Here is a 27,908-nt window from a genome sequence, read left to right as displayed (position 1 = left end):
GAGCTGCTGTGCTTCCAGGCATCACACCTGAGATTCTGGCAGAAAGAAGGGGCAAAAGCAAAAATGTGACACAGCCACATCAGTTCATTTTTATTACAGCTTTACCAGCAGACCCGTCCAGCAGACTTCCACAGTCTGTTGGGCTGGAACCAGGTCAATGGTTATTCTTGATTACTAGGCAGGCTGAAAAATCAACTACTTCTTCTATGTATATTGCTACCCAGACAACACTGGGGTTTTGTGAGCTCAGACAAAGGCAGAATGGCCAGTGGGGAGGAGACAAGCCATATGGCATGGTTGAGACTAGACACAAAGGGGCGAGGTCAAGTTTTGGGGGCTCCTTGGAGACCCATCCCCAAAGTCTTTCTCAGTTTAAGCCTGTCACGGGCCCAGCAGGGGCTCAGCTAAGACGGAGGACAAAGAATAAGGAATATGGTCAGAGCCAGGCTGGTCTGTGCGCCAAGGTTGTGGGTCCCTGGTGTGGACAGTTAGTCAGGGGTTGGCGGGGGCGATGGATGTTAGATGAGAATCTGGCCAAATGAACCCTGCGCCCAGGGGGAGGAGGAACTGCAGGCCGCTCCGTGGGCCGGCTGGTGCCCCACTCAGCCAGTCTTCTGGGTACCAGCCCCTGGAGTCCCCTCCACGGCAGGCCTGAGCTCCTCACACTGAACGAGACCCTCACTGCCTGCCAGGCCCCCAGGGGAGCCTCGTGGTGAGAGCAGAGGGCCCTGCCTCGCTGGCTAGTCTGTAAGATGGGGATGTAGTGACACTGCCTCTGGGGTAGTGAGACGGAAAAGGGCATGCTTGCGTGTGTGTGTATGCTTGTAAGTGCGCGTACATGCTTGTGTGTGCATGCCTGTGTGTGTGTGCGCATCTACGCGTGTGCAAAGATCCGGACCTGGGGGAGCACTGCGAGCAGTGGGCTGGGGAATGTGAGGTGGGGGCAGGACCGGGGGCAGGGCACCGTGGGGCGCCCAGTCCCCTCACTGCTGCAGCGCCTGGAGCACACGCCCGTCCGCCACGGCGTGTGGCAGCGTCACCACCACGCCACTGTCCTCTCGCATCGTCTGGCAGATGACCTCGTAGGCCATGGGGCTCCCGGACCAGCAGCGGCGGGTCACCTGAGGGGCGGGAGGGGCGTGTCCCCGGAGCACACCACCTGGGCTCCGCTTCAAGCCCTCCCCAGCCGCTCCCTTCCTCCCATCTGGCCTGTGTTGTCAGGGGCCCCCGGACATGGCCCTGGCACCCCACCCGCCCCACCCGTTCCCTCCGGATTCCCGGCCTCCAGGAGGAAGCACAGCCCCCGTCCTGGGGGCCCCCGGGAGTCGCCCCACCGCTCTCCTAGGCCCGAGTCTAACCCTTGGCCCCTTGCAGTTGGGCTCCCCAGCCTCCTCCCCATTTCACTCACATCCTGTAAACCCACCCCTATCACCCAGACCCCCATCTATCATGCTTCCCCTTTCAGGCCCTAATATGTGGTCCCTCAGGGATGGGGCCCTGCACCACACACACACACACACACACACACACACACACACACACACACACACACACACAGAGTGTCAGGACACACACACACGTCAGGACACACACACACGTGAGGACACACACGCACGAGTGTCAGGACACACACACGTGTCAAGACACACACACCTCAGGACACACACACACGTGTCAGGACACACACACGTCAGGACACACACACACGAGTATCAGGACACACACACGTCAGGACACACACACACACGAGTATCAGGACACACACACATGTGTCAGGACACACACACCTCAGGACACACACACACACGTGTCAGGACACACACACGTCAGGACACACACACACGTGTCAAGACACACGCACGAGTGTCAGGACACACACGCACACACGTGTCAGGACACACACACGTCAGGACACACACACACACGAGTATCAGGACACACACACACGTGTCAGGACACACACACATCAGGACACACACGAGTGTCAGGACACACACACGTGAGGACACACACACACGAGTGTCAGGACACACACGTGAGGACACACACACGAGTGTCAGGACACACACACATCAGGACACACACGAGTGTCAGGACACACACACGTGAGGACACACACACGTGAGGACACACACGCACGAGTGTCAGGACACACACACACGTGTCAGGACACACACACGTGAGGACACACACGCACGAGTGTCAGGACACACACACACGTGTCAGGACACACACACGTGAGGACACACACAGGTGTCAGGACACACACACGAGTGTCAGGACACACACACATCAGGACACACACGAGTGTCAGGACACACACACGTGAGGACACACACGCACGAGTGTCAGGACACACACACACACGTGTCAGGACACACACACGTGAGGACACACACGCACGAGTGTCAGGACACACACACACGTGTCAGGACACACACGTGAGGACACACACAGGTGTCAGGACACACACATGTGAGGACACACACAGGTGTCAGGACACACACGAGTGTCAGGACACACATACTGTCAGGACACACACATGTGAGGACACACACAGGTGTCAGGACACACACACACGTCAGGACACATGAGTGTCAGGACACACACACACGTGTCAGGACACACACACACATCAGGACACATGAGTGTCAGGACACACACACACGTGTCAGGACACACACACGACTGTATGCAGCTGTGCTCTCAGATGCATGCAGAGGCGGTGGCCCCGTGGACACAGGATGGCCGGGAAGCAGCCCTGGTGAAACGCGGGCCGTCTGCTGTGGGGGGACACACGGGCAGTGGCTGGGGGGGAGACACCGCAGCGGCAGGAGGGTCGCAGACCTTTCGGGAAGGAGGAGGGTCTGCAGTCTGCACAGGGGAGAGCCTTGGGGGATGCTGGCAGTCACTCACTCCGTTGGCGACGTCCCAGCTGAGCACCCTCCTGGCCTTCCGCTCAGCGTCCTCAGTCCCGTCCAGCACGAGGCCAAAGCCCCCATTGATCACCTCGCCCCTGCAAGAAGCCAAAGGGTTTCAGGGTCACTCCCAGGCACGGACAGTCAGGGGGCAAAGGTGCTCAGCTCCAGGTGGCCTCTGCAAACCCGGTCGGAGGAGTCCTAGGCCCAGGAGGACGACCAGAGAGGGGGAGCCTTCTCATGTCATGGAGCAGTCACTGGCCAGAGAGTGGTCCCGGGGAGAAGGTCACACGTAAGGTCAGTGCCGGCTGTACTAAGGAGAACTTGGCACCATGAGATGAGCAGGAAGGCCCACAGAACTCAGCCACAAGGTCCTGGAGACCGAAAGCAACTCAGGGCGGAACAACAGGGTCAGAACTTCTCGGCCACTGAGCCCGTGGCCCCGGGTCTGACGTGTGAAGGCGGCCGGAGCTCAGGAGGCTATGCAAACGGGAGTCCTCACCCGGGAACTGGGAACTGTGGCCGAGCCGTCAGCGTCTGCAGGGTCAGGCTCTGGTGCAGCTGCCTCTGAGGTGGGACCGTGGGAGCTGACGAGAGGAGCTGACAGTAAGAGTCCTGGGAGGCCAGCGTGGGCCCTGCAGAGCCGCGGCTCCTGTGACGGGTCTTCACCGCGAGCAGCCCGAGAAGCATGCAGCTGTCACAACCGTTTGTCCCCAAGAAACAGTGAGGCTTGTGTGGACACGTCACCTCAGAATCCAGCTGCTACCACCCAGGGGCCCCATGGCATCACCACCCACAGCTGGGCAGGGACGCAGACCCCCGCCCCGACCTGCCGTCAGGATCCACGTATTAACAGGCCCCTCAGGGATGCCCACACACAGCTGGCTTCCAGATGTGCTCTGGTGGGGAGACAGTGTCAGCATCCGGATAAAGTGAAGTACCGGACCCCGTGGACTGCAGCCCGCCAGGCTCCTCTGTCCCTGGGATTCTCCAGGCACGAATGCTGGAGTGGGTAGCCATGCCCTTCTCCAGGGGATCTTCCCCACCCAGGGATCAAACCTGGACAGTGCATCTGTTCCTCAGAGACACGGGCCTGGGGGCTGGCCCCGCCCACAGGGACGTGCACACCCTCCCCAGAGGGACTGGGGTCCACCGTCTCTACGGAGCTGGCCAACCAGCCAAGACCAGAGCCTGACCACTGAGACTCCCGCTCTGCAGCCCACGGTCCCCATCTACACGGCAGCTGCTGGCTAGGGCTGTGGGGCAGACGGCATGGGCCAGACCTCAGCATGCGGTCAGAACAGACGGGGCAGGGCGCGGGGACTGTAGGGAACCCAGTGCTGACACGGATCAGCTCAGGAACAGGGAACTGACAGGCAGTGGGGAAACTTGGAGCAAACTCAGAAACATCAGCGCAAACTGTGACTTGGAAGCAAGAGACGCAGTTGAAACTGGAAGGAAGGCTGCGTGGGGGGTGGGGTGGGGGGGGTTTTCCCATTGCATTTCCGGGAAGGTTTGCAGGGGTATCTGGTGGATTAAATTACACACGTGTAAAAAAAAAATAATAATAAAATAAATAAATTACACACGCGTGTCTCTCACGGATTCTGCAGTCAACCTGAGGCAATTTCCCAAAGGAGCCCCCTAGGGCACCACGACTAACAGCCTTGGTGCCAGCGCCTCACAAGCCGCGCCGTCAGAGCCTGGGGGCAGCCTGGTGGGGGGGCCCCCATGGCGAGCAGTGCCCGAGGCCCTCAGGTCCTGCCCCGCCTGCCTTCTGCCGTCCTGGCTCCTATTTCAGGAATCTGGGGACGACAGATCTGAATCCAGACTCGGCTCCGCCCCTGACTCCAGCCCCGCCAGGGGCATCCCGTCATCTCCAGAACCCACTCAGCGAGCCCATCGAGTCGGTGATGCCGTCCAACCACCTCACCCTCTGTCGTCCCCTTTCCTCCCGCCTTCAATCTCTACCAGCATCAGTGTCTTCAGATAAGCCAGTTCTTCGCATCAGGTGGCCAAAGTATTGGAGTTTCAGCTTCAGCATCTGTCCTTCCAGTAAATGCTCAGGACTGATCTCCTTTAGGATGGACACCAGTTGTTCATTTTTCTCAGCAGCGAATGGGACATTGTTTCTTACAATGAAAAATAAACGTTTGGTCTTTGTCCACAGTTCCCAGCACAGAGCTCCTTAAACCCTTGTAATTTCTTGTGATGAGCAGGATGAAGGTGTCTCTCGTCCTGCTGATGAGGTGACTTTGGGAATTCACCCGAGGGAGCAGGGCTGGCTGCCGGAGGAGCCACCCTGTGACCGGCAATTGGAACCTCGGGCCCAGGCCCTGACCACTGCCGAGGGGGAAGGGCTGGAGGTGGAACCAGTCACCCGTGGCCAGTGATGGAGCCAGTCACCCGTGGAAGGAATCCTCCAGGGAAGCCCCAGAGGAGGGGCCTGGAGAGTGGCCGGCTGGGGAACCAGAACACAGGCACGCGTGGCCGCGCCTGCCCCGGCCCCTGCGGTCAGGTGATCCTCTGCGTGCTCACCCCATGTGCCTCCTCCTCTGGCTACTGATTCACACCCTTTGACGCCTTCTGTCATTTTTTTCAGAAATCCCTGCCTTCCGTGAGCTGCTCCAGCAAAACAGGGGAACTGAGCAGGGGGCTGTGGGGACCTGGGATCTCCAGCTGGGGGTGAAGGGGGCACAGGTGACGCTGCAGACCTGTGACTGGGGTCAGGAAGTGGGGTGGTGAGTGGAGGGGGCCGGCCCTGAGGGACTGAGCCCCCAGCTGTGGGATGTGGTGTCCTCTCCAGGCTGAAAGCCTGGGGCCTGAGCTGAGCTGAGCTGAGCTGCAGGACAGCCGGTGCTGGAAATGCCCACGGGCTGAAACTGGGTGCAGAATCAGGGACAACCTCGCAAGGGCACTCGTCTATGGCCCAGGAGGGAGCCTCCCAGAACCCCAGCTGGCCCGTGGCTTGGGCTGGAGACAGGCCTGGCTGGGCAGCACGGGGCCAGGAGCCAGGGAGCCCAGATCCAGGTTCCCGCCGCCCAGCCCAGCCGCCCTGGCGAAGTCAAAGGACGGGGCCAGGATGACTCTAAGGGTTCCCTGGAGAACATCTGAAAGCAGCAGAACCACACGGGAAAGGACGACTCATGATGTCCCGCGAGAGGCAGCAGACTGCACGGGGCAGGCTGGGCAGGGCCCCCACGTCCAGTCCACACAGGAGCCCTCAGCAGAGAGAGCTTGGAGAGACAGGCGCGGGAAGTGGGAGGGCCCCCGAGACTCCCGGGGAGGCCCCACCCACGCCATGGCCCCAGGAACCTTCTTACCAGCCAACACCACCGCCGTTGTGCAGGGCGACCCAGGTGGCTCCACGGAACGCGTCGCCCACAAAGTTCTGCACAGCCATGTCTGCAGAAAGCAAGCACGGTCAGCCCCGGGCAAGGCGGCCAGCACGGGCCAGGGTCGGGGGTCAGACGGGAACCAGCGAGGGCGACTATAGGAATTGCAGACACTGCGTTCTCAGAGCCCAGTGAAGCGGGAGCACCGAACGAGTGCCCGATGCCCACTGGAACCTGCCCAGCCAGGCACAGGTGCAGCACCCCAGAGGCACCGAGGATGGAGGAACTGTCACTCAAGAGACAAACAGCATCAGTCCCACCCTTCAGAGGAACATGCCAGCGGGCGGGGGACAAGCTGCACGCTGCGGACTGCTCCTGGGCATCACTGGGCGAGGCCCCAGGGCAGGCAACCAGACAGGACTCTGCAGGGAGACAGGCACCCGCACAGTGGCGGGAACCGAGCCTCACCACTGTCCAAGGACCTGCTGAAAGACTCGGAGCCGCCCTGAGACCAGCGCCCCAGGCCAGGGACAAAGGGCCTGGACCCTGGTGGGCTCTTCCTCAAAGCCCCCCCAGAGAAGAGCCGGGGTCCCGGGAATGATTCCATCTCGCATGGGCCTGTGAGATGCACCAGAACAGCTCCAGAACCTGGCAAAGGCCAAGGAGCTACCCACCCGCCCCTGGCTGCCTCCTGAGACATCGGGGCCCTCCCCACACTTCGACCCAGGCCTCGAGAAATTGACTTCAGACGTTGGGTCTTCAGAACTTCAGGGAACACGCTCGTGCTGCTTCCAGCCTCCAAGTTAGTGGTCAATTGTTATACTGGTCGAAGAATACCAATGTAAACTACATTAACGTCACAGAACGTGAGAGCCGGCAGTGTCAAGGGTAAAAGGGGGCGTCTCTGGTGGTCCTGCAGTTAAGACTCTGCGCTCCCAACACAGGGGGCCCAGGGTTCGATCCCTGGTCCGGGTACTAGGCTCCCACGTGGCGCATGAGGCAGCCAAAAAATGTTTTAAAACGAAAAAAGAAATAAAGAGAGCCGTCACAAGATGGTAAAGAGGTCAATTTTCCAAGAAGAGACAATACACCCAAACAAGAGCACGCCTGACAACATAGCTTTAAGACACGGCACCGCGGAGGAGGACGTGGAGGGAGCAGGCAAATGCAGAGTCGGGAACTGCATCACCTCACTCTCGGTCATCTAGGGGACATGTCAGCAGAAGGGCAGCGAGGGTCCTGGCCACAGGAGGAGCATTATTAACCGACTTCACCTAGGGGAGATGTAGAGAAGGCCCCCAGCACTTCTCTGGTGGTCCAGTGGTTAAAACGTCACCTTCCAAAGAGGGGGTGCAGGCTCCATCCCCAGTTGGGAAGCTAAGACCCCCATGCGCCTCACGGTCAAAAAACATAAAACAGAAGCAGTGTTGTTACATATTCAATAAAGATGGTCCACATCAAAAAAAACGCTTAAAATTAAAAAAAAAAAAAAAAGAAAGAAAGAACAAGCCCCCGAGTAGCAGCAGATCACATGTCCTCCCAGGTGCATCAAGACGGACCACCTCCGAAGCCACAACACAACCCTTAACACAAGTTTAAAATAACAGGATGGATACAAAGCAAGCCCTCAGACTATACTGGAATTAACTCAGAAGTCAGTAACAGAAAGAGTAACTGAAAAATCTCCCCACATTTGAAAATTTAAAAAGATACTTCACAATAATCCATGGTTCCAAAAGGATGTACCAAAGGAAATTTAAAAGTATTTTGAACTGAATGAAAATAAAATTATATTTTGCAAAAATCGGTATGATTAGAGAGAAATTCATAACATTAAAATATTCTTATTAGAAAAGAAAGCCTTATGAAACTGGAGAAAGAAGAGCAAACTAAACTAAAATAGTAAATAGGAAGAAGGTCATAGTAAAGATAAGACTAGACATCAATCAACTTGAAAGCAAGAAAGTAATAGAAAAAAATCTAACTAAAAACTTCTTTGAGAAGATCAATAAAATTGAAAAATGTCTAGCCAAGCTGATCAAGGAAAGAGAAAGAAGACAGAAAAGACTAACATCAGGAAAGACAGTGTGAACTCCACAGATATTAGAAAGATAATAAAGGAATATGATTCTATACCCATCAATTTCACAACTTATATGAAATGGACCTATTCCTCAAAGTGATGTGCATTGGTGTTCCTGGGTGTCCACTCCTTCCCTGGGGATCCCATCCATGACGGAAGGAGCCTCGGGTGCTGGGGACAAGAAAGCCCCCAGGAGCAGAAGGCAGAAACTCTATGTGATGGTAACAGCCCCTCACAGAACCTGGACTGGCGGAGCTGACATGACTCCCACACTCGAACTCAGTGCATCCTTCACAACAGAGAAGGACCCGCTGTTGGCCCCATGTCACAGACGAGGACCCTGAGGACCCTCTGCAGACCCCTTGGCACGTGATGGGGCCAGCTGTGCCCAGCTTTTGGGCATCCACCGGCCCGGTCCACTGGCTCCCGCTCACATTTACAACTGTGTCCCGTGTCCCAGAGCCGCCTCTGTCGTGGGCTGGCCACCCTGGGCCTTGGCCCCTCAGAAGCCAGCAGCCTTTTCCACAGCACCGTGACAGGCTGAATGAACCACTTGATTTTTACATAAAATCCAAATCCAACAGAAACACATCTTAGACGCGCCGTCCTCCTCACCTGCACAGAAGGCAGAGCCGTCGTAAATGTTGGAAGTCTCCCGAAAGGGGCTGTCGGTGCCACTCACGTCATGGTGGTCTCGGCTCAGGACCACCGGTGCCTGCGGTGTGGAAGGGCACGAAAGGTCAGTGGCGGTGTCCACTGCCTGGCCCGGGGCAGAGTTCAAGGGTCAGGCCACGTCAGACGCCCTTTGGACTACCCCGGGAAGCAGACTCTCTGCAGGAGGGCGCAGGGGGTTCCAACGCCCCTCGCCCCCGGTGACTGCCCAGAGATGCCCCTTCTGTCCACCCAGAGCCCGTGCGCCCCCAGGTGCTGGCTCAGAGTCACCGCTACCCTGTCCACAGTCACCACGCCCACCTGACGGAGCCCCAGTCTCAGGGCTGCAGGGACAGGCCGCGGCTCTGGCGCTCATCGGAGGTCGCAGGAGCTGCCCTGCGCTTCAGCAGGCCGGGCCTGACCCCGCTCTGCACGGGCCCCCCAGCGCAGTGCGCTGGCGCCGGGGACACTCACGGCTCCGCCTGCAGCACGGAGCCCAGTCCTCACCCTCCGCGCTCTCCTCGCTCACTTCACCCGCGGAGCGCAGCACGCTCACAGCCCGTGGGCCGATGGCCTTGCCCACGCATCCACAGTGTCCCTCCACCTGCACCGGGCGGACCCTGTCTGCCACGTGCTCTGCCGGGAGACCCGGGCGGCAGCAAGGTTTGCACCGGGGCGGGAGCGGAGGGCGCCGCTCAGGAAGGAGAGAGCGGAGAGAGAGGATGGAGATGAAGAGGAGCCGTACACGCATGCGCCGAGCGAGGTGAACGGGGCTGACTGGAAGGAGGCGGGAGGAAGGTGAGGCGGAGAGGGAGGTGGGACGAAGAGGCGCCCTGCGCGCATGCGCCGAGCGAGGCGGGCGGGGCTGACCGGAAGGAAGGAGGAGGAAGGCGGAGGCGGAGAGGGAGGGGGATGAAGCGCCGTAGCTGTAGCGCCATGTGCGCATGCGCCGAGCGAGGCGGGCGGGGCTGACCGGAAGGAGGGAGGAGGGAGGCGGAGGCGGAGAGGGAGGGGGATGAAGCGCCGTAGCTGTAGCGCCATGTGCGCATGCGCTGAGCGAGGCGGGCGGGGCTGACCGCTAGGGAGACGGAGAAAGGCGAGTCGTCGCGACGTGAAAGGGACAGTTCAACAAAGACAGCGTGAAACGCTGGAGGGGAAGCCACGCTGTGAGGTTACAAGGCTCAGAGATGGCCCCTGACTGCCCGGAGTCTCACGGCAGGGCCCACAGCAGAGCCCGGGCTTGAGGGCTGGCCTGGCGGGGCGCCCACCTTGAGCTCCCCACGGGCGATGGCTTGGTTGAAGGCCATGGCGATGGCCACACGGCCTTTTTGGTCCGAGTACAGGATCCTGGCCTGGGAGCCCACCACCTGTGGCGAGAAGGGTGATGCTCAGGAGACACGCCCCCAGCCGCTGGACGGCACTCGCGGGAGCCCAGCCGCATGCCCGGCCCGTGTGTCTAGTGCAGTCTGGGGGCGTCCCGTGCAGATATCCCTCCTGACCAGTCACCGCAGGGCTAGCCCCAGGGGCTCCAGGCTGCCCGACTCTCTCCTGGGAGGTGACCTACTGTGCCTCTCCGTCAGCCCCGCCCCCATCTCCACCTCCTGCCCCACCCTCCCCAGGCCCTGGTCTTCAAATCTAGCGGCGATCGCCGTGGACATCTCAGGCACTGGGTGGTTGGCATGAGGGGTTCCGCGGAGACACACCCGTGCAACCACTGGTACAGGCGGTGGCCGCAGTCTGGGTGGATGGGGATGAACTGGGAAGCCCCGGAACGGGGGCCACCGCTCGGGGCAGGTGCGGCTGAACCCCAGGCCAAGGACCCACTGGTGCAGACGTGGCAGCGTCCAGCCATCAGAACCAAACTCCCGTCTTTTGTTTGGTCTGGGCACATCCGGCCGGCTGCCTCCCCAGGCCTGTGCACTGGCTGGTCCCTCTGCTTCCCAACTGTCACCCCCCCCCCCCCACCCCGGACCCAGCCCCGCTTAGGCCTGAACTTGCAAGTCAGCTCCTCAGAGACACCATTCTGCTACACCGCCAACACCCCCCGCCCCCAACTCCCTGGGTCATCTGATCTGTGGTCACGCTCACAGGCACAGAAACACCCATCTGCCCTGCCCTGGCCCCGCAGAGGTCCTGCTCCAAGCCCCGCACCACAGCCAGGGGCTGTACCACCTCCAGTATCTCCACTGTGCAGACGGGAGGGGAGGCCCAGAGAGGCCAAGCCACTCACCCCAGGTCACACAGCTGAGAAGTCAGGAGGTCTGGCTTCAGGGACCTGCCGGGCCATGATGGAAGGACCTACCTGACCCAGGTCGCTACCCCAGAGTCCAGGCCACCTTCTGAAAGGCTTCTCTGTACAGTGCCCCTGGGCGAGGGGGCCAGTAGGGACTCCCCAAGCTGTCCAGATAGCGAGAAGCATCTCACCTGGGGCAAGGTCCACACTGCCCCCCCACCCCCCAGCTGGAGCCTCACCAGCTGGTGCTTGGCAGCCTCCTGGATCCAGCGGATGTTGTCCACATACTGGAGCTTCACGGCCGGGGTCACTGCAGGCAGGGGAGGGGGAGTCACAGGTACCAGAGCCCCTGCCCCACAGTGGGAGCACACACTCCCGCTGCAAGGCTGCTGGGCTAAGGCACCCGTCTGCACCCACCACTGGACCCCGAGCAGGGTTGGGATGCCCCCATCCCCAGCTCCCCACCAGCCCATCTGACTTCCGGCAATGGCAATGCCAGCAACGACCCGCAGCGAATATCTAAGGAGCATCTGCTACGTGCCAGGCTCCAAGCCAAGACTACTGCAAGCCAAGAAGGAAACGAGTGCAGTTGAGACTGGGGTGGGGGGTCAGGGGACCAGGGGCCTCTCTGGGGAGGTGACACTCAAGGCAAGTCCTAGATGCTAAAGAGGAGCCAGCTACATGGAATTGAGGGAACAGCATTTTGCAGAGGGGGCATCGAGTACAGAGGCACTGAGGACTCTCGAGGTAGGACAGGCAGGCAGTTAAGAGTGGAGGGCTGGAGAGGGGGGTCCGCCAAGGTGCTCATGGGAACAGACTACTAAATCGGCAGGAATTCTGTGAGCCTGTGGTTTACAGATGTCCATAAAGTTTCAGTCAAATAAACTGAAAAAATTGTATTAAAAATGAAGGTAATGTTCCCACATCACTTAGTGACGTTCCTGCTCCTAACTAGGAGCTGTGCCCCGAGGTTTTCTGGCTGGTGGACACTCTGCTCCCGCTCCATGCGGAGCCTCGCTTGCTTGAAATCGCCCCTGGAGGGTGGTTACGGTGGGAACACCAGCAGTCACCTGGCAGGTTGAGGGTCTGCAGCTGTACAAACATCCAGAAGCTGGAGGAGGCTCCACCCAGATCACAATGGTGTGATCACTCACCTAGAGCCAGACATCCTGGAATGTGAAGTCAAGTGGGCCTTACAAAGCATTACTACAAACAAAGCTAGTGAAGGTGATGGAATTCCAGTTGAGCTATTTCAAATCCTAAAAGATGATGCTGTGGAAGTGCTGCACTCAATATGCCAGCAAATTTGGAAAACTCAGCAGTGATCCGAGGACTGGAAAAGGTCACTTTTCATTCCAATCCCAAAGAAAGGCAATACCAAAGAATGTTCAAACTATCACACAATTGCACTCATCTCACATGCTAGCAAAGTAATGATCAAAATTCTCCAAGCCAGGCTTCAACAGTACGTGAACCATGAACTTCCAGATGTTCAAGTTGGATTTAGAAAAGCCAGAGGAACCAGAGATCAAATTGCCAACATCAGCTGGATCATCAAAAAAGCAAGAGTTCCAGAAAGAAAAACATCTACTTCTGCTTTATTGACTAGGCCAAAGCCTTTGACTGTGTGGATCACAACAAACTGTGAAATATTCTTCAAGAAATGGGAATACCAGACCACCTTACCTGCCTCCTGAGAAATCTATGCAGGTCAAGAAGCAACGGTTAGAACCGGACATGGAACAGCAGACTGGTTCAAAATTGGGCAAGGAGTGCATCAAGGCTGTATACTGTCACCCTGTTTATTTAACTTATATGCAGAGTACATCACGAGAAATACTGGGCTGGATGAAGCACAAGCTGGAATTAAGATTGCCAGGAGAAATATCAATAACCTCAGATATGCAGATGACACCACCCTTATGGCAGAAAGCGAAGAAGAACTAAAGAGCCTCTTGATGAAAGTGAAGGAGAACAGTGAAAAAGTTGACTTAAAGCTCAACATTCAGAAAACTAAGATCACGGCATCCAGGTCTATCACTTCATGGCAAATAGATGGGGAAACAATGGAAACAGTGAGAGACTTTATTTTGGGGGGGCTCCAAAATCACTGCAGATGGTGATTGCAGCCAAGAAATTGAAAGACACTAGCTCCTTGGAAGAAAAGCTATGACCAACCTAAACAGCATATTAAAGAGACATTACTTTGCCAACAAAGATCCATCTAGCAAAGCTATGGTTTTTCCAGTAGTCGTGTATGGATGTGAGAGTTGGACCATAAAGAAAGCTGAGCACCGAAGAATGGATGCTTTTGAACTGTGGTGTTGGAGAAGACTCTTGAGAGTCCCTTGGACTGCAAGGAGATCCAACCAGTCCATCCTAAAGGAAATCAGTCCTGAATATTCACTGGATGGACTGATGCTGAAGCTGAAACTCCTTTGGCCACCTGATGCAAAGAGCTGACTCACTGGAAGAGACCCTGATGCTGGGAAAGACTGAAGGCAGGAGAAGGGGATGACAGAGAATGAGATGGTTAGATGGCATCACCGACTCGATGGACATGAGTTTGAGCAGGCTCCGGGAGTTGGTGATGGACAGGGAGGCCTGGTGTGCCGCAGTCCATGGGGTCGGAAAGAGCTGGACACGACTGAGCAACTGATCAGAACTGAACTGCCTCAGTTTCCTCCCGAGCCAGTAGGACTGACTCCACCCACAAGGTGGCCCCGCCCATCAGGCTCTCCTCCTGGGTCCCCTGACCCTAAGCCCCTGCCAGTCATCTCAGTCAACCCAGATGTGGGCGGCAGGGTGAAACTGGGCCCGGAGGATTTACAATAAGCTGCAAAGGCTGACCCACTACCAACAGAGAAGGCTGCCTGGGCCCAGGGAGAAGCCGCAGAGCAACAGGGCAGGAGCTGTGACAGGCAGGGGGCTGGGGAGGTGCCATAAAGTAACTGGGTCCTCTTGCCCCGTCCACTGTACAAGGAGGGTCTGCGGCTGGGCCAGGGCCACCCACGGGGGGAGCAGAGCCACGCTGTGTCCACAGACAGCCTGGGGCAGCTCTGACGTGGAGGCAGCAGAGCGGCCTGGACACGTGGAGGGGGCGGCACGGTCAGCACAGGGCTGGCCACAGCAGCCCGAGCACCGTCCACAGGCAACCCCGGAGAGTGTGCCCTGTGCCCCCGGGGCGGGGGGGACCCTGCGTCCAGGCTCCGGGCACTGCCAGGCAGGGGGCCACCCGCACACCAGCATCTTCAGCCTCACCTCCGCCAGCAACAATCCCCTCCAACGCAGACGTGGCCAGCCGATCTGTGACCGCCAGGTCCTGGGGGTCCGCCGAGGTGCACACCCAGCGGAAAGGCCCAAAGCCCTGGGAGAATATGTCCCTGCAAAGGCAGACGGCTCGTCACCGGGGGGTGGGGGGGGTGGCTTTCGGGCCAGCTGCAGCCCCAGGAGCTGGGATCCGCATGGTTCAAGGTCAGGGAGGCCACAGATGCTCCAGAACTGACGGGGTGAAGGCTATGCACGAAGTACGGGGACCTGTGTCGGGAGTCGTGGCGTCGGCGACCAGCAAGGTTGCCGGAAGCCTCTCAACCAGCAGGTGCAGCGGTCCCCACCCTGCCCGCCCCCTCCATCACCACAGCGCCCCTCCCAGAGCTGCAGCTTCTGTGGCTGCAGGAGCAGGGAGCTGGGACACACACAAGCAGAGCTTCCCTAAACCGCGGTTAGAGACAACCCGAAAACCAGGCGGGAGTGCACAATAAACAGAAACTCTGCCCATTTGCTGGGACCTTCGAGGGGGCTCCAGGCAGAGGGGTGCAGGCCCTCCCTAGGCTTCGCGCCCACCCAGCCTCTGCTGGGCTCCCTTCCTTTTGCCCCTGGGGACCCTCCCTCCCAGGCTGTGGTCATGGCCCCACTCTGGCCCTCTCCCCTCCCACAATGAACCTGAGAAGGGTGCTGGCCTCTCTCACCCGCTCCCCCGCCCCCGCCGGGGTCCGCTCTGCTGCACACCCGGGGGCCTCCCGCCCCACCAAGCTGCCCGGCGCGGACTCCACCCTGTGTTCGCCCCGCAGCAGCTGACCTGTTCCCGCTAGGTCAGGCCCCCGTCAGCCAGGAAGGCGCAAGGGCTGCAGGGATGGGGCCCTTGGCCATCCGCTCGGGGCTGGGGCGCCCCTGAGGGTTGCGCAGCTCCTTGGCCACAGCGTCCAGGACCTGGTGGGGGTCAGCCCTGAGCACCCGGAGGTTGGGGTGCTCTCCGGAGGTGACCTCAGGCACTGCCCCCAACCCCTGTTCTCTCCCTGAGACGCTGCACAGACTCTCACGTTTTCAGCTCCTCTCCCCCTGCCCGCTAGGGTGGAAACCCCATGACTGGGGCCGTGGCCACCTGGGACCAGGCGTAGGTATCAGCAGGCGGCTTGAGCAGTGTGAGCATGTCTGCGGACCTGCGTGTATAAGGACTGGCGCTGGGAGCGCCCCCACTCACCCCATGATGTGCTGCACGTAGGAGGGGTAGCGGAACTCTGTCCTGTTGGCGCCCGGCTTCCCCACGTCGGCCCCTGTGCGCACAGGCGGGCCCAGAGTCACTGGGAGAGACCGAGGCCCGGCGAGGCGGAGGCCCGGCAGGGCCACCCCGGAAGGCACGCCGGGGCCGTCCTGCTAGCTGCAGCGGCGGCCGGCCAGGCCTGCAGCGAGGCGAGTGTGCCCGGGCCCCCTCCTGCCTCCCTCACCAGCTCTCTGGGCTTCCAGGAGGAAGGCGTTGCCATAGTCCCAAAAGAAGAAGTGCTCCCGGGCCAGCCTGTTGATAGCTGAGACGTGCCTCCGCAGGCTGCAAAGGAGCGGTCAGCAGTCAGCGCGAGCACCAGCACCACTGCCCGCCAACGCCTCCCCTCTCGACTCTGCCCGCTGCGGACTCCTCCCCATGGGACTCCTCCCCTCCTGACTCCACCCCTTTGGACTCCTCCCCTCCGGACTCCACCCCTTCGGACTCCTCCCCTTCTGACTCCACCCCTTTGGACTCCTCCCCTCCTGACTCCACCCCTTTGGACTCCTCCCCTCCTGACTCCACCCCTTCGGACTCCTCCCCTTCTGACTCCACCCCTTTGGACTCCTCCCCTCCAGACTCCACCCCTTCGGACTCCTCCCCTCCTGACTCCACCCCTTCGGACTCCTCCCCTTCTGACTCTACCCCTTTGGACTCCTCCCCATGGGACTCCTCCCCTCCGGACTCCACTCCTCCTGTCCTCCCCCCCACCACTCCTTCCCTGCTGACCCCACCCCTGCCTGCTCCACCTCCAGCACCTCCCACTGGGAAGCCCCCCACCCCTGGGGTTCCTCAGAGTCTCTCTCCCTTCAGGGAAGACCCTGCAGGCAGTCACTCAACTAGTGCCTACAGGTCCCAGCCATCCAGGCGCGGGGCCCAGGCTCCGTGCTGAACAAGCAATGACCTCTTCTGGAAGCGCCTCGGGCTCCCCTCTACCAGCATCTACTCAGCACCCAGAGGTGCTGGAAGCTGCCCCCAGTGTTTTGCAAATGCCACCCCAGTCTATCCCCAACATCCCCATGGAACAACGCACTCATGACCCTGTCTGACAGAGGAGGGGACAGAGGCGCAGAGAGGTTAAGGGTCTTGCACAAGGCCACACAGCTGGTGGTGGGAGAACCAGGCAGAGGACGGGGCCACCCTATCCAATGCCCCAGCAGGCGCTGTGCGCCCCCACCCCTCGCGCGGGCAGCCCGGGCCCACATCACCTCTCCTGGACCAGGCCTTTGAAGGCAGTGGGGTCAGAGGCCATGAGGCTCTGGGCCTCTGCGAAGCCCAGCTGCACAGGGTAGTAGCCACCATTGAACGGGTTGTGGCAGGACGTCTGGTCAGACCCCAGGTCCACCAGGAGTTCCCCCGTCGTGTCCAGTTCGTGGACCAGGCGCTCCCTGCGGGGAGACGGCCGGTCAGGGCGGGTACTGCCAGCGCCCGAGCTCAGGGTCCATCCAGGAGGTCACACAGTATTCCCGGCCTACAGGCCCCGTAGCCAGGCATGGGGCTCATCTGCACCCCCTGGCCGGGGTGGGGGGTCTGCCATGAGCTGTGCCAGGGCCATGACAGCCAGGAGCGCCGGGCCAGCATCGGGACCGCGGCCAAGGGCTCACTGGGGGTCCTCAAGGCAGCCAGCTCCCCACTCACCAGAGGTCCACCACGTTGCCATGGTAACCAAGGCTGAGCACCTCCTTCCTCTTCCTTGCTTCCCTGCAAGGGGCAGGAGCAGGACAGGCGGCCCCGTCACTCCTGCCCAGGGCAACACCCCAACATCCCGCACCCCAGTGCCCAGCTGGTGAGGACGCAGAGGCCCGGGAGGCACCCACAGCACTGCGTGAGTATGTGGCTGGGGACCCATGAGGCCCTCGGCCGAGGGGCACAGCGGACCGGTGAGCCCTCACTGAGGACTGGCTGACAAAGGTGCAGCCCCGGCCTGCTGTCTGGGGGAACAGGAGACCTGAATACACAAAAGCGGCTGCGGAAGCGGCTGTTACTCTGATTTGGACTTGTGTGTGTGTTTCTGTGTGTGACTGTGGGAGTTAAGTGCCCAACCTTTCTGTGAGTGACAAAAATTCAGAGATGACAGAAACGGCACAGTGGTTGGACATGTGTGAGCATGTGCGTGCCCATGAGCATGCAAGTGTGTGTGTGTGTGTGCGTGTGCGCGCACCTGTGTTCCAGATGCACCCACAGGGTCATGGCCAGATCAGGTTAAGACCCTCCCTGCCACACAAGGAGTTTAGAATTTCTCCAGTAATTAATGCAGTGTTTTCAGCAAGTTTTCAAAAATCTGTGTCAAAAGAGTCTCCAGTCTCAGTAATGGGAGTATTTCTTAAAAAGTGTCACCTAAGTCCCCTTGCACCCCTGGGCAGGTCTCATCACAGCAGGTGAAGCCCTCTGTGCCGAGGCGAACTCCCCCCACAGGAGGTGCTCAGCTCTGCAGAGCAATCAGCTGAGAGAATGCTTCAAAGACAGCATCTGCGAGCGGCCTCCTGGTGGCCCTGCCTGTCCCCATTGAGAAATCTCAGCAGACGGCACACAGCTGGGAAGGGTCCCGGGACCCTGCGCCAGCCTTGGTCCCCGTGGGGAGGAGCTGCGGGTCCAGACGTATCCTGTGGAGGTTCAGCAGCTCCGAGCAGTGCCTCCTGTGTGCCAGGCTCTGGGCTGGGCACCGAGGCACAGAAGGGAGAAATGTAAGACGTGGTCTTTGCCCAACCGTGGCTGAGCAGAGGGGTCACCCGCAGGACGACGGATGTCCGTGAGACCGCGTGTGTGGGCAGCACAGATGCACCGGGCCACTCCACACTCCCAGGAGCCCCCAGTGAGCAGAGGTCAAGCGTTCCCAGCCCACTCTCCCCCGCGCCAGGCCTCGCACCTGAGTCTTTCGATGCAGTGGTCCAAGCTGCCAGTCACTTCCATCAGCCAGCCTTGCCGGTGGCGTTTCATGAGGGCCGCGCCATCCACCTGGGGCCGCGGGGCAGGGGTGAAGATCACCCCCTTCCCAACAGGGCGGGGCGACCCTAGGAGCTGCTGTGAGCCGCCTCCTGCCTCCACGTCAACAAACCCGGATTTCACTCAGGGAGACACTCTGCTCACAGCTAATCCCAACTGCCCTCTCACGCCTTCCCTCCATCCTTGTAGATGATAACATCCATGTGAGTCTGTACTGACCAACGTGGTAAAACGAGTTTCTAAGGCGTTATTTTTCTGCTAGAGTCAGCCATAGCTGGCATTCCCCCTTCTGTCTGCCTTGAATATAGATGAGGGGGCTGGAGCTGGGGAAGCCACTTTGTATCCAGGAGGGAAGCTTAAGAGACTCTAGAGATGTTGGTCCTCGCCCACTCTTCCCCCTGACCTGACAGCTCTGTCCTGATGGTGGGGGTCTCTGCTCACTTGTTCACAGGTTTACCATCTCCCGGCTGGACCCCAGGGCCCCAAGGCAAGGGAGGCCAGGTCCTGGGAGCGTGGGTCCTGGGAGCGTGGCTCCAGGCCCAGCAGTGATGGGCACTTGGAAGGCAGGGGTGTCTGCCTTGCTGGGATGGAAGGGCAGAGGAAACAGCAGGGAGGGCAAGGGCGGCAGGGGGGCTCTCGAGGGGGCGGGGGGCTGCCCCTGCGGGCTCACCTCTGCGATCACACCGATGCACCCCACGATGACAGCAGCTTTGGCCTGAGCCCCGCTCATGCCGCCCAGCCCGGAGGTGACGAAGACCTTGCCTGCCAGGTCCTGGAGCCCCAGGTAGCGCCGCCCTGCGTTCAGCACGGTGAGCTGTGGGCGAGGAGGAGGGGTCACCACCCTCGCTGGGTCACCACCCCCAGCCCCGCGGCCCCGTGGCCCGCCGCTCACCACCGTGCCGTGGACGATGCCCTGGGGGCCGATGTAGCAGTAACTTCCCGCCGTCATCTGGCCATACCTGCCCGCGGACGCAGGGGTGTGAGCGTGTGCTGGGCGCCTCCCCGCCCCACTGCCCGGGGTCTGAGGCGCCCTATCGCCCCCACGTGCATCGCAGGTTCTCCTTCAACAACCAAAGGAGACACTGGGAGTCCTCCTGCCAAGGCAGGGGCGTGGGTCTGATCCCAGGTCCGGCAGGATCCCGCGTGCCTCAGGGCAGGTGAGCCAAAGTGCTCGAGGGCCTGGGAGCTGCACCCACCCGGGCCCGCGTGCCCCAGAGCCACCACACAAGCAATCCCTGCTCATGGCAACTGGAGGAAGCCCGCGCACAGCAACACACCCGCACAGCCAAAGATGAGTTCATTAATTAATCAAGACAGAAACCTGCAGAAAAGGTCAGTCCCCTAGTTTCTGGCAGAGTCGGGGCACAGTGCTTGAGGGGTCGCTGTCATTTACATAAAGGGCCCATTCCGATGACCAGGCCGGCGGGGGCATATCCACATGTCAGCTCCCGAGGTGAGCCCCATGGCCGGCTGCAGGAGCCCCTCTCCCTGCCGGTCAGCGGGCGGCCCGGCGGGCCACAGAACAAGGCTCCCAGGAGCAAGCCCCCGGCCTGCTGAGCCCTCTAGGCTAGATCCGGGGAAGGAGGCGCCCATGCGCGCCACGTGGTGGCCATTCAGCACTGGCATCTTTGGCCGCGTGATGGGAGGCGAGAGTGTCTGCGCCCCCCAGTGACTGTGAGGACCCGGTCCACCAGCCCCCAGCAGCCTCCCCGGCCCCCTCCCTCCTCTGAATTGAGGGCGATCCTGGATCTCACACATCCAAACTCCGAGCCAGTCCCAGAACTTGGGCCAAGCACAGGGCCTCTGGGAACCGCTGCTTCCTCTTCTGATAAATGGGGCATGGTTATCCTTGCCGTGCAACCTTGTGTGAATAGGACGATTGTGCCGACACAATACCCACCCACCAGGGAGGCGGGAAAAGCCCGCCATGGGGCGTGCTCCCCCAGGGCCGTGCTCCCCGGGGCCCCATCCACTCAGGCGGTGTCCCTTCATTTGCACACAGCTCAGGGGCCAGAGCCATCACCACGCCCCCTTTGCAGCCAGGACCTGAGTCCTTGCAAAAGAAAGCGAAGTCGCTCAGTCATGTCCGATGCTTTGCCACCCCGTGGAAGGTAGCCTACCAGGCTCCTCTGTCCATGGGATTTTCCGGGCAAGATTACTGGAGTGGGCTGCCATTTCCTTCTCCAGGGGATCTTCCCAACCCAGGGATCGAACCTGGGTCTCCTGCATTGCAGACAGACACTTTATCGTCTGAGCCACCAGGGAAGCCCCCTTGCAAAAAGTAGGATTCAAACTGCAGATTCGCTCACTCACACATGTATGAAAACTGCAGGGACATCCATGAAAACGAGCAGGAAATGTGTAAATACGGAATCTCGCTACAGAGCTTTGACGGTGAGGGCTTTTCACCATCGCCGTGCCGTTTTAACCACAGGGCCTGGCCAAGGCTACAGCATGAACCACAGCACTTACATGGTTACCCCCATGGCAAAGAGCTTCTCGTACTCCGTCCTGGAGGAGTAGTTGGGAATAACCTGCAAGAGAGGGGTAGGCAGAGGGCTGGGGGCCGCGCCCTGGCTTTCGGGGGCGATGGCTCAGCAGGTGGGTGGTGGCTGGGCCTCCCCGCGGCCCCGGGACCCACCATCCCATTGGTGATGACCAGCCTGGGGGCCTCGGGGCTGCTGGGAAAAAGGCCAAGCGGGTGTCCGCTGTACATGACCAGCGTCTGCTCCTCGGTCATCTGGGCCAGGTAGGACATTGTCAGCCAGAACTGCCGGAGAACGAGGCACAGGGCTGGTAAGGGGGTCCCCATCTGGCCCCAAGTCCCCCCACGGGGCCCCCCACTCCCCTCCAGTGGCCCCACACAGGACCTCTGACCTCCGGGATCTCGGGCATCAGGGAGGCAGAGCTTGAGCCCCAGGCCAGCCTGCCAGGTGCTTCCAGGCCGGAGGCCGGGGCAGAGTAGGTGGTGGACAGGCCTATGGTGGGCCCGCCCTGCCTGCCCACACAGCCCGGGGGCCATACCTGCGCCCAGTTGCTGAACACATGCCCATTTCCTCCGTAGGTCACGAGCTCCTGTGGAAACTGTGGAGGACGCGGGGCATGGGAAGGAGGCCTGCAGCTCGGCTGGGCACAGGGGTCATGGCCCCCCAAGTGGCCGATGGCCCCTGGAGGAGTGGGGGGCTGGGGGTGACCCAGTCAGGGCTCAGCAGAGAGCTCGCATCCTGGGACCCTCCTGCCCTCAAGTAAACTCTCAGGTCCCCCTGAAGGCTGTCCTCCCTCGAATACGGGTGCTGCAGGACGGGCTGGCATGCAAGGACGCCAGGACGGGCACCTGTGGCTAGACCCGCGTGGGCCAGCACGGCCACAGGCTGCTGTCAGCAGCCTTCGCGCCTTGAGCCACGGCCTGCGTGACAAGCTCTAGGCATGACACCCACCGCTGGTTTCAAAGACTTGGTAGGAAAAAAAAACACTATAAAATATCCTGATTTTGTATGATTACATGTTGTGATATTTTGGATATACTGCAACCAACCACAGTATTCAGCCTGTGCCTTTTCAGTTTTCACGTGGCCACCTACTCCCGTGTTCTGGCCTGGAGAATTTCATGAACAGAGGAGCCTGGCCAGCTGCAGTCCAGGGGGGCGCAGAGAGTGGGACGCATCAGGTGCAAAGTGACACCTTCTGAGGCCAAGGCGGCTGTCATGGTGCCAGTGCCAGGAGGCGGTGACCAAGCGGTGGCGCCCGAGAGGCAGCGACGAGCCCTCCCTGCAGTGGTTTTGCAGCCCCCTCGGGGCTTCCCTCATAGCTCAGTGGGTAAAGAATCCGCCTGCAACACAGGAGCCCCAGGTTCGATTCAGGGACAGGCCACTCCAGTGTTCTGGCCTGGAGAATTTGGGGTCGCAAACATCTGGACAGGACTCAGCAACTCGTGTCTATATCGCATCTGTCACTGCTTCCAAGTAGAAAGCTCGCGGGTGTTGGTTTCCCGCTGCCGACCCCGCCCGCACTTCCGGCCCGTTACCTGTGCCACGGCCGGGTCCAGGTTGTTCATGATCATGAGCATGATGGCTGCAGCCGCCCTCGTCCGGCAGGGGTACCGTTCCACTGGGTAGGCCCTGCAAGGGGTCCAGCTGCCAGGCCAGTCGAGGGGCGGGCGCCTGGAAGTTCGGGTCCCGCCTCGTCCCGGCCCGGCCCCTGGCCCTGCCGGCGTGGACGGCCAGCCCCGGCATCAGCAGAAGGCGCCCCACTTGGAGCTCCCACCAGCAGGAGGTGCTCTCGGCCGGCCCCTCCCCACCACTGGACAGGCTCCAGCCCAGAGGAGGCGCACTTCACAGCAAGGCCTCTGTTCCAGGGGGCCAAGCCGAGCCTGCGGCACTCACCTCATCTCCAGGTCGGGGCAAAAGCGGTACATGTAGATGTGGCCGTAGAGTCGCAGCTCCTGGGCAAACTCGGGGGCCAGCACCTCCTGGACATCCGGGGGGAAGTAGCGGAGGGCGTTCTTCAGCGCCAGCTGGCGGGGCGTCAGTTGGGGGGAGAGGTGAGGGCGGCAGAGTGTGAGGGCTCCAGGCCAAGCTCTGCCCTCCTGGATGTGCCTCTGCTCCACTCAAGAGACCCAGGGCCCAGCCCCGAGACTGCCCATTCCGCACCCCAGGCCCGCTACCCTGTCACCTCCTGCAGGAAGCCTTCCCTGACTGCCCTCTGGTTCCCTGTCAGCAGCCTTCCAGTTCCTCCCTCTGCATGCTCACTGGGCCCCAGGCGGCGTGAGCCCCAGCACGGGCCAGAGAGGGACGTGGCCTGTGGCCTGGGCCGCAGTGGGAGGTGCTGCCGGCCTCCCTGCACGTGCTCCCCTCCCAGGCTGAGCATCTCTCATGCTCCAGGGTGGGTTTGTCCCCTTGGTTCTCACTCTCCCCTGGGCTCAAGGAGGGTGGGGGTCCCACCAGACCCCCTCCCCCATGCTCTCCCTCCCAGCACCCAGGAGGAGCCTGCAGGCCAGGAGTGGGGTGACGCCCGGGTGTCAGGGGTGGACACCGAGGCCATGCATTCAACCAGCCAACCCTGCAAAACAAACTCCTTCAGGGGGCGTGATAAGGAGCTGGTGTGAAAGTATTCATTCAACACACATCCACCGAGGGGGCAGGGAGCTCGAGCCTCGGAAAAGACACTGAACAGGCGATGGCAGAGGCGGCCGGAGAGAAGCCTGCAGCCTGGCCTGGGCCCTGAGGCGCCAGCTCGCGTGCAGGGCAGAGGGCCGGCCCCAGAGACAGAGAGCGCCGGGGGCTGAGGACAGAGGCCGGCGGGGGGGGACAGCCTGACCTGTGCGCCCCAAGTCCAGCGCCGCACATCAAGGGTGCCCCGGGGGCCGAGGGGTGCGTGGGGGGGCGGGGGAAGGATGAGTCTGGAAGGAGTCGAGGGCGAGAAGGGCAGCGGGGAAACCCCAGCTCAGGAGTGAGGGGACTTGAAAGGTTTGCACAGCAAGTGCCTGGGTGACTTCAACGTGGAATAAAAGCACATGGTTCCTGCTCCCTGGGGAAAAGCGATCAGAAATGTGTGCGTCTCCCTCGCAAAAGGTGACTGGGAACCTGCCCGCGGGGCTCCCAGGCTCACCCAGAGGGTCAGGAGCACCGGGTGGGCCTGCCCTCAGGGTCTCTGAGTCTAGTTTCTGGCACGAGGGAGCCATGACAGGAGGGCCCGTGCAAGTTACACGCAGCGACGGGGCGGGAGGGGCACGGCGGGTACAGGGGGGCACGTGGCAGGAAGCTGCGGACTCGGGTTCAAGGGCAGGCGGGGCCCGGTGTGAGCTGGAGGTCAAGCCCTTCAAGGTCATGTCAGGCCCACGACACAGAGACTGCGTGTTTTCTTTTTTTTAAATCAGTGAACAGCTTGTAATCAGAGCTTGCAAGTGAAAACAAACATTGACAGAAGAGTTTCAAAAGCAACACGTCACAGGCACACACAATCACCCTCCCCGGTGCGGGTTGATCTTACACGCTGGCCCGAATACATCCTGCCGGACTCCGGCAGTTTCATTTTCTGATGATCTGATAGACTGGGCCTTGTCTGAGCCCCGCACCCCTGGGGCCCAGTCCCATGGGGCCCTCACCAGAACTGGGCAAAACTGAGGCCAGACCCGCCAGGTCCAGCCTGTAGGTCAGGCTCTTCCCAGCAGGGGAGGGGGGGCTCTCCAGAGATTGTGCCTCGGGTCCCAGACCTCTGCACCCCGGTCTGTGTCCACACACGCTCCTCTCTGATGCCTGCACCCCAGTCTGTATCCGCACACGCACCTCTCTGATGCCTGCACCCCAGTCTGTATCTGCACACGCACCTCTCTGATCCCTGCACCCCAGTCTGTATCCGCACACGCACCTCTCTGATGCCTGCACCCCAGTCTGTATCCGCACACGCACCTCTCTGATGCCTGCACCCCAGTCTGTATCCTCACACGCACCTCTCTGATGCCTGCACCCCAGTCTGTATCCGCACACGCACCTCTCTGATCCCTGCACCCCAGTCTTTCTCTGCGGGTCCCCGACCCGCACACGCACCTCTCTGATGCCTGCACCCCAGTCTGTATCCGCACATGCACCTCTCTGATGCCTGCACCCCAGTCTGTATCCACACACGCACCTCTCTGATCCCTGCACCCCGGTCTTTCTCTGCGGGTCCCTGACCCGCACACGCACCTCTCTGAGCTGCAGTCTCCTCTTTCAGAAGACAAGCGGACGACGGCACTCCCTCACACGGCTGCCTCGGGGCCCAGCCGAGTGGACATGGTCAGCGCCTGGCACGCATGGACTGCACAGGGCCAGCGGCCGGAACGACCGTGTCCACATTTACGGCTTCCACGCAGGGCATCTCTCTGCCCCCAGCTTCGTGTGGGCCTGGCTCTCTGTGGGCAGCGGGCCGGGCAGCAGGCCAGCCCCTGCCCGACGCAGTGCCTAGGGGTGGCATTCAGCCTCTCTGTGACCAGGCCAGGCCTGGCTTCCCAGGTCCACACCCAGCTCGGGCCTACACAGGGCTCTTCCACCCCAGTTTACTCTGTACAGACCCGTCTCCATGTGGTCACTCACGGCCTGCAGAATGGCCTCCCGCTCAGATTCCCCAGTCTGGGAAACTTGCCCCTGGCGCTAAGACCACCTCCTCCAAGAAGCCTTCCTCGGTTTCTCCTGCCCACTGAGCTCTTTCAGGGTGTTGGCTCAGCACACACTCCTGTTCGCTCATTCAACAGACGACTCTGGCATCACCGAAGACCCAGAAGTGAGCCCCACTGAGCCTCACTCTCCAGGAGCTGCGGGCAGTGAGTCCACAGTGGTGGGAGGTCCAGCACAGCCCCCTGAGGGTGGGGTGTAGTTTGGGGAGAGGTCACCAAGAGCAGCTGCATGTGGGGGCGGGGGGGATGCCGGGGACGATTCTAACGGATGTGACAGGAATCTTCCTCCGCACCGCAGCCTACCACACTCTGCAGGCGAACAGAAATCTACTTACAGAAGCTCCAGGACTTTGGCCACCTGATGCGGAGAGCTGAGTCACTGGAAAAGACCCTGATGCTGGGGAAGACTGAAGGCGGAGGAGAAGGGGACGACAGAGGATGAGATGGGTGGATGGCATCACTGACTCAATGGACCTGAGTTTGAGTAAACCCTGGGAGCTGGTGATGGACAGGGAGGCCTGGCATGCTGCGGTCTATGGGGTCACAAAGAGTCGAACACGACTGAGTGACTCAACAACAACTTCTCACAAAAGAACTAAGAGGGGAGCACGCTTTCGTTCATCCAAACTTCAACAACACACCGATGAGGAACAGCCTCAAAAGAAACCAGCCTGTGTGGACAGCTCCCACTTAGAGATTTAAGAAGGACACATACACAATCTTGTGTGCACCAGAATGTGTGTGGAAGGAGACGCCAAAAATTAAAGAATGTTATAACACGTGACACATCTCTCTTATGACTACCTTTAAAAGCTGATGTTGACATTCAAAGGGACATTTAAATAAAACAGAGAAGCAGCCCCGGGAAAGTGTGGAGGTGGTGGCTGAGGACGCCGTGCCGGGTTTGGGGTGGTCCAGGAGATGCCTGGGGGTCCTCCCACAGGCGCCCCCCGGGACTGGACATGTGGCTCCTCCAGGGCCCTCCTCTCCCCCGACCCCGCTGGGGCACTGTCGGTCAGAGTCCCCCCAGACCCCGGCCACAGGCTGAGGGCTCGGGCCCATGAGACACCCCCACTTCAGCCCCTGATCATAGACCCCGGTCATCACCTATACTCGTGAACAACCAGTGAGAACTGGGGGTCCCAGCCCCTCGGGTTTGGTAATCTGCTAGCACAGCCCCTAGAACTCAGGACACTCTCTCCTTGGTTTTTGTACTGAAAGGACCTGGAAAAGGGTGAGCTGATGAGCAGGAACCCGGGGTGCGGGGGGGCTCCCAAGTGTGCCCACCACCCCAGCACCTGCTCCCTTTCAGACCCGGACACGCCGGCCCTGGGGAGCGGCCTTGCGGTCCTTTGCGAGGAAGAGTCTGTCGCAAGGACTCACTCCCTCGTACTCTGGCCTCCAGCCCTCTCCAGTGGATGAGGGTGGGGCCGAAAGGCCCAACGTGTAATCAGGGCCTGGACCCGGTGACCAGCCCTGCCAGAAGCCCCCACCGCCCAGGGAACTGAAGCCGATTTAGGAGCTCGGTGTCAAAGACCGGGTCAAAGAGCAAACGCCAGCAGGAAGGAGGAGGTGCAGGGATCCCCAGGGGCCCTGCCCCCACGCCCAGGTCCCAGGCCATCGGGTGCTCCCGGGAGGAGCGGGCAGCAGGCCCCCTGGGCCCTGGAGGCCCAAGGTCGAGGTGATGGCGCCCACCCTTGACCTCAAGCCTCAGGGACCCTCAGTCAGTGGGGGCCAGAGGCCGACGCCCCCTGGGCAGCCGGGAGGAGGGAGGCGGGTGTGATGGAGGCTGGCATGGGGGTGCCCAGCCCGTGGCCACCCTCACCGGGAACCCCGAAGGCCAGGGTGGTGGGTGGCAGCTGGCGGGCAAAGCCCTCCCAGACCTCCCAGAGGGCGAGCAGCCCTGCAGGGCGGGGGGGCTCAGCCTCTCACCTGCTCCTCAGCGGGGCTGAGGCCGGGGGTCCTGACCGGGGCGTGGGGCACCCCGGCCCACCGGCCCCGGTTCTCCGGGAGGGGCCGCAGGGGCAGGCCGGAGCATAGCGCCTGGAGGCTGCACAT

The 27,908-nt window shown here is 60.8% G+C and overlaps 1 protein-coding gene across 1 annotated transcript; it reads right to left on the bottom strand.

Moving 5' to 3' along the window:
- Positions 1-66: 66 nt before the first annotated feature.
- Positions 67-27,908, bottom strand: UROC1 (urocanate hydratase 1). Its single transcript, XM_065934054.1, has 20 exons — positions 27,783-27,908; positions 23,083-23,213; positions 22,725-22,818; positions 21,725-21,784; positions 21,342-21,470; positions 21,173-21,234; positions 19,593-19,659; positions 19,371-19,514; positions 18,624-18,712; positions 17,396-17,458; positions 16,966-17,145; positions 15,945-16,042; positions 15,701-15,773; positions 14,482-14,603; positions 11,460-11,530; positions 10,256-10,354; positions 8,952-9,051; positions 6,242-6,323; positions 2,917-3,016; positions 67-1,121 (listed from the first exon to the last, which is right to left on the bottom strand). The coding sequence occupies exons 1-20, from the start codon at positions 27,906-27,908 to the stop codon at positions 984-986; spliced, it is 2,028 nt and encodes a 675-aa protein (XP_065790126.1). The 3' UTR covers positions 67-983.

This window comes from Muntiacus reevesi, chromosome 4 (assembly GCF_963930625.1).
Source record: "Muntiacus reevesi chromosome 4, mMunRee1.1, whole genome shotgun sequence".
Lineage (NCBI taxonomy): Eukaryota > Metazoa > Chordata > Mammalia > Artiodactyla > Cervidae > Muntiacus > Muntiacus reevesi.
The sequence above is the reverse complement of the archived record's forward strand: the minus strand, read 5'-3'. Positions and strand labels throughout refer to the sequence as shown.

Excerpts from the sequence above, each read along its gene's own strand:
- UROC1 (XM_065934054.1), bottom strand. The coding sequence starts at position 27,908 with ATGTGCAGCCTCCAGGCGCTATGCTCCGGCCTGCCCCTGCGGCCCCTC. Across the intron at positions 19,660-21,172 it reads TTTGCCATGGGGGTAACCAT|GTATGGCCAGATGACGGCGG; the intron begins GTAAGTGCTGTG and ends GTCCGCGGGCAG. Across the intron at positions 9,052-10,255 it reads TCGCCCGTGGGGAGCTCAAG|GCACCGGTGGTCCTGAGCCG; the intron begins GTGGGCGCCCCG and ends TCCACACCGCAG.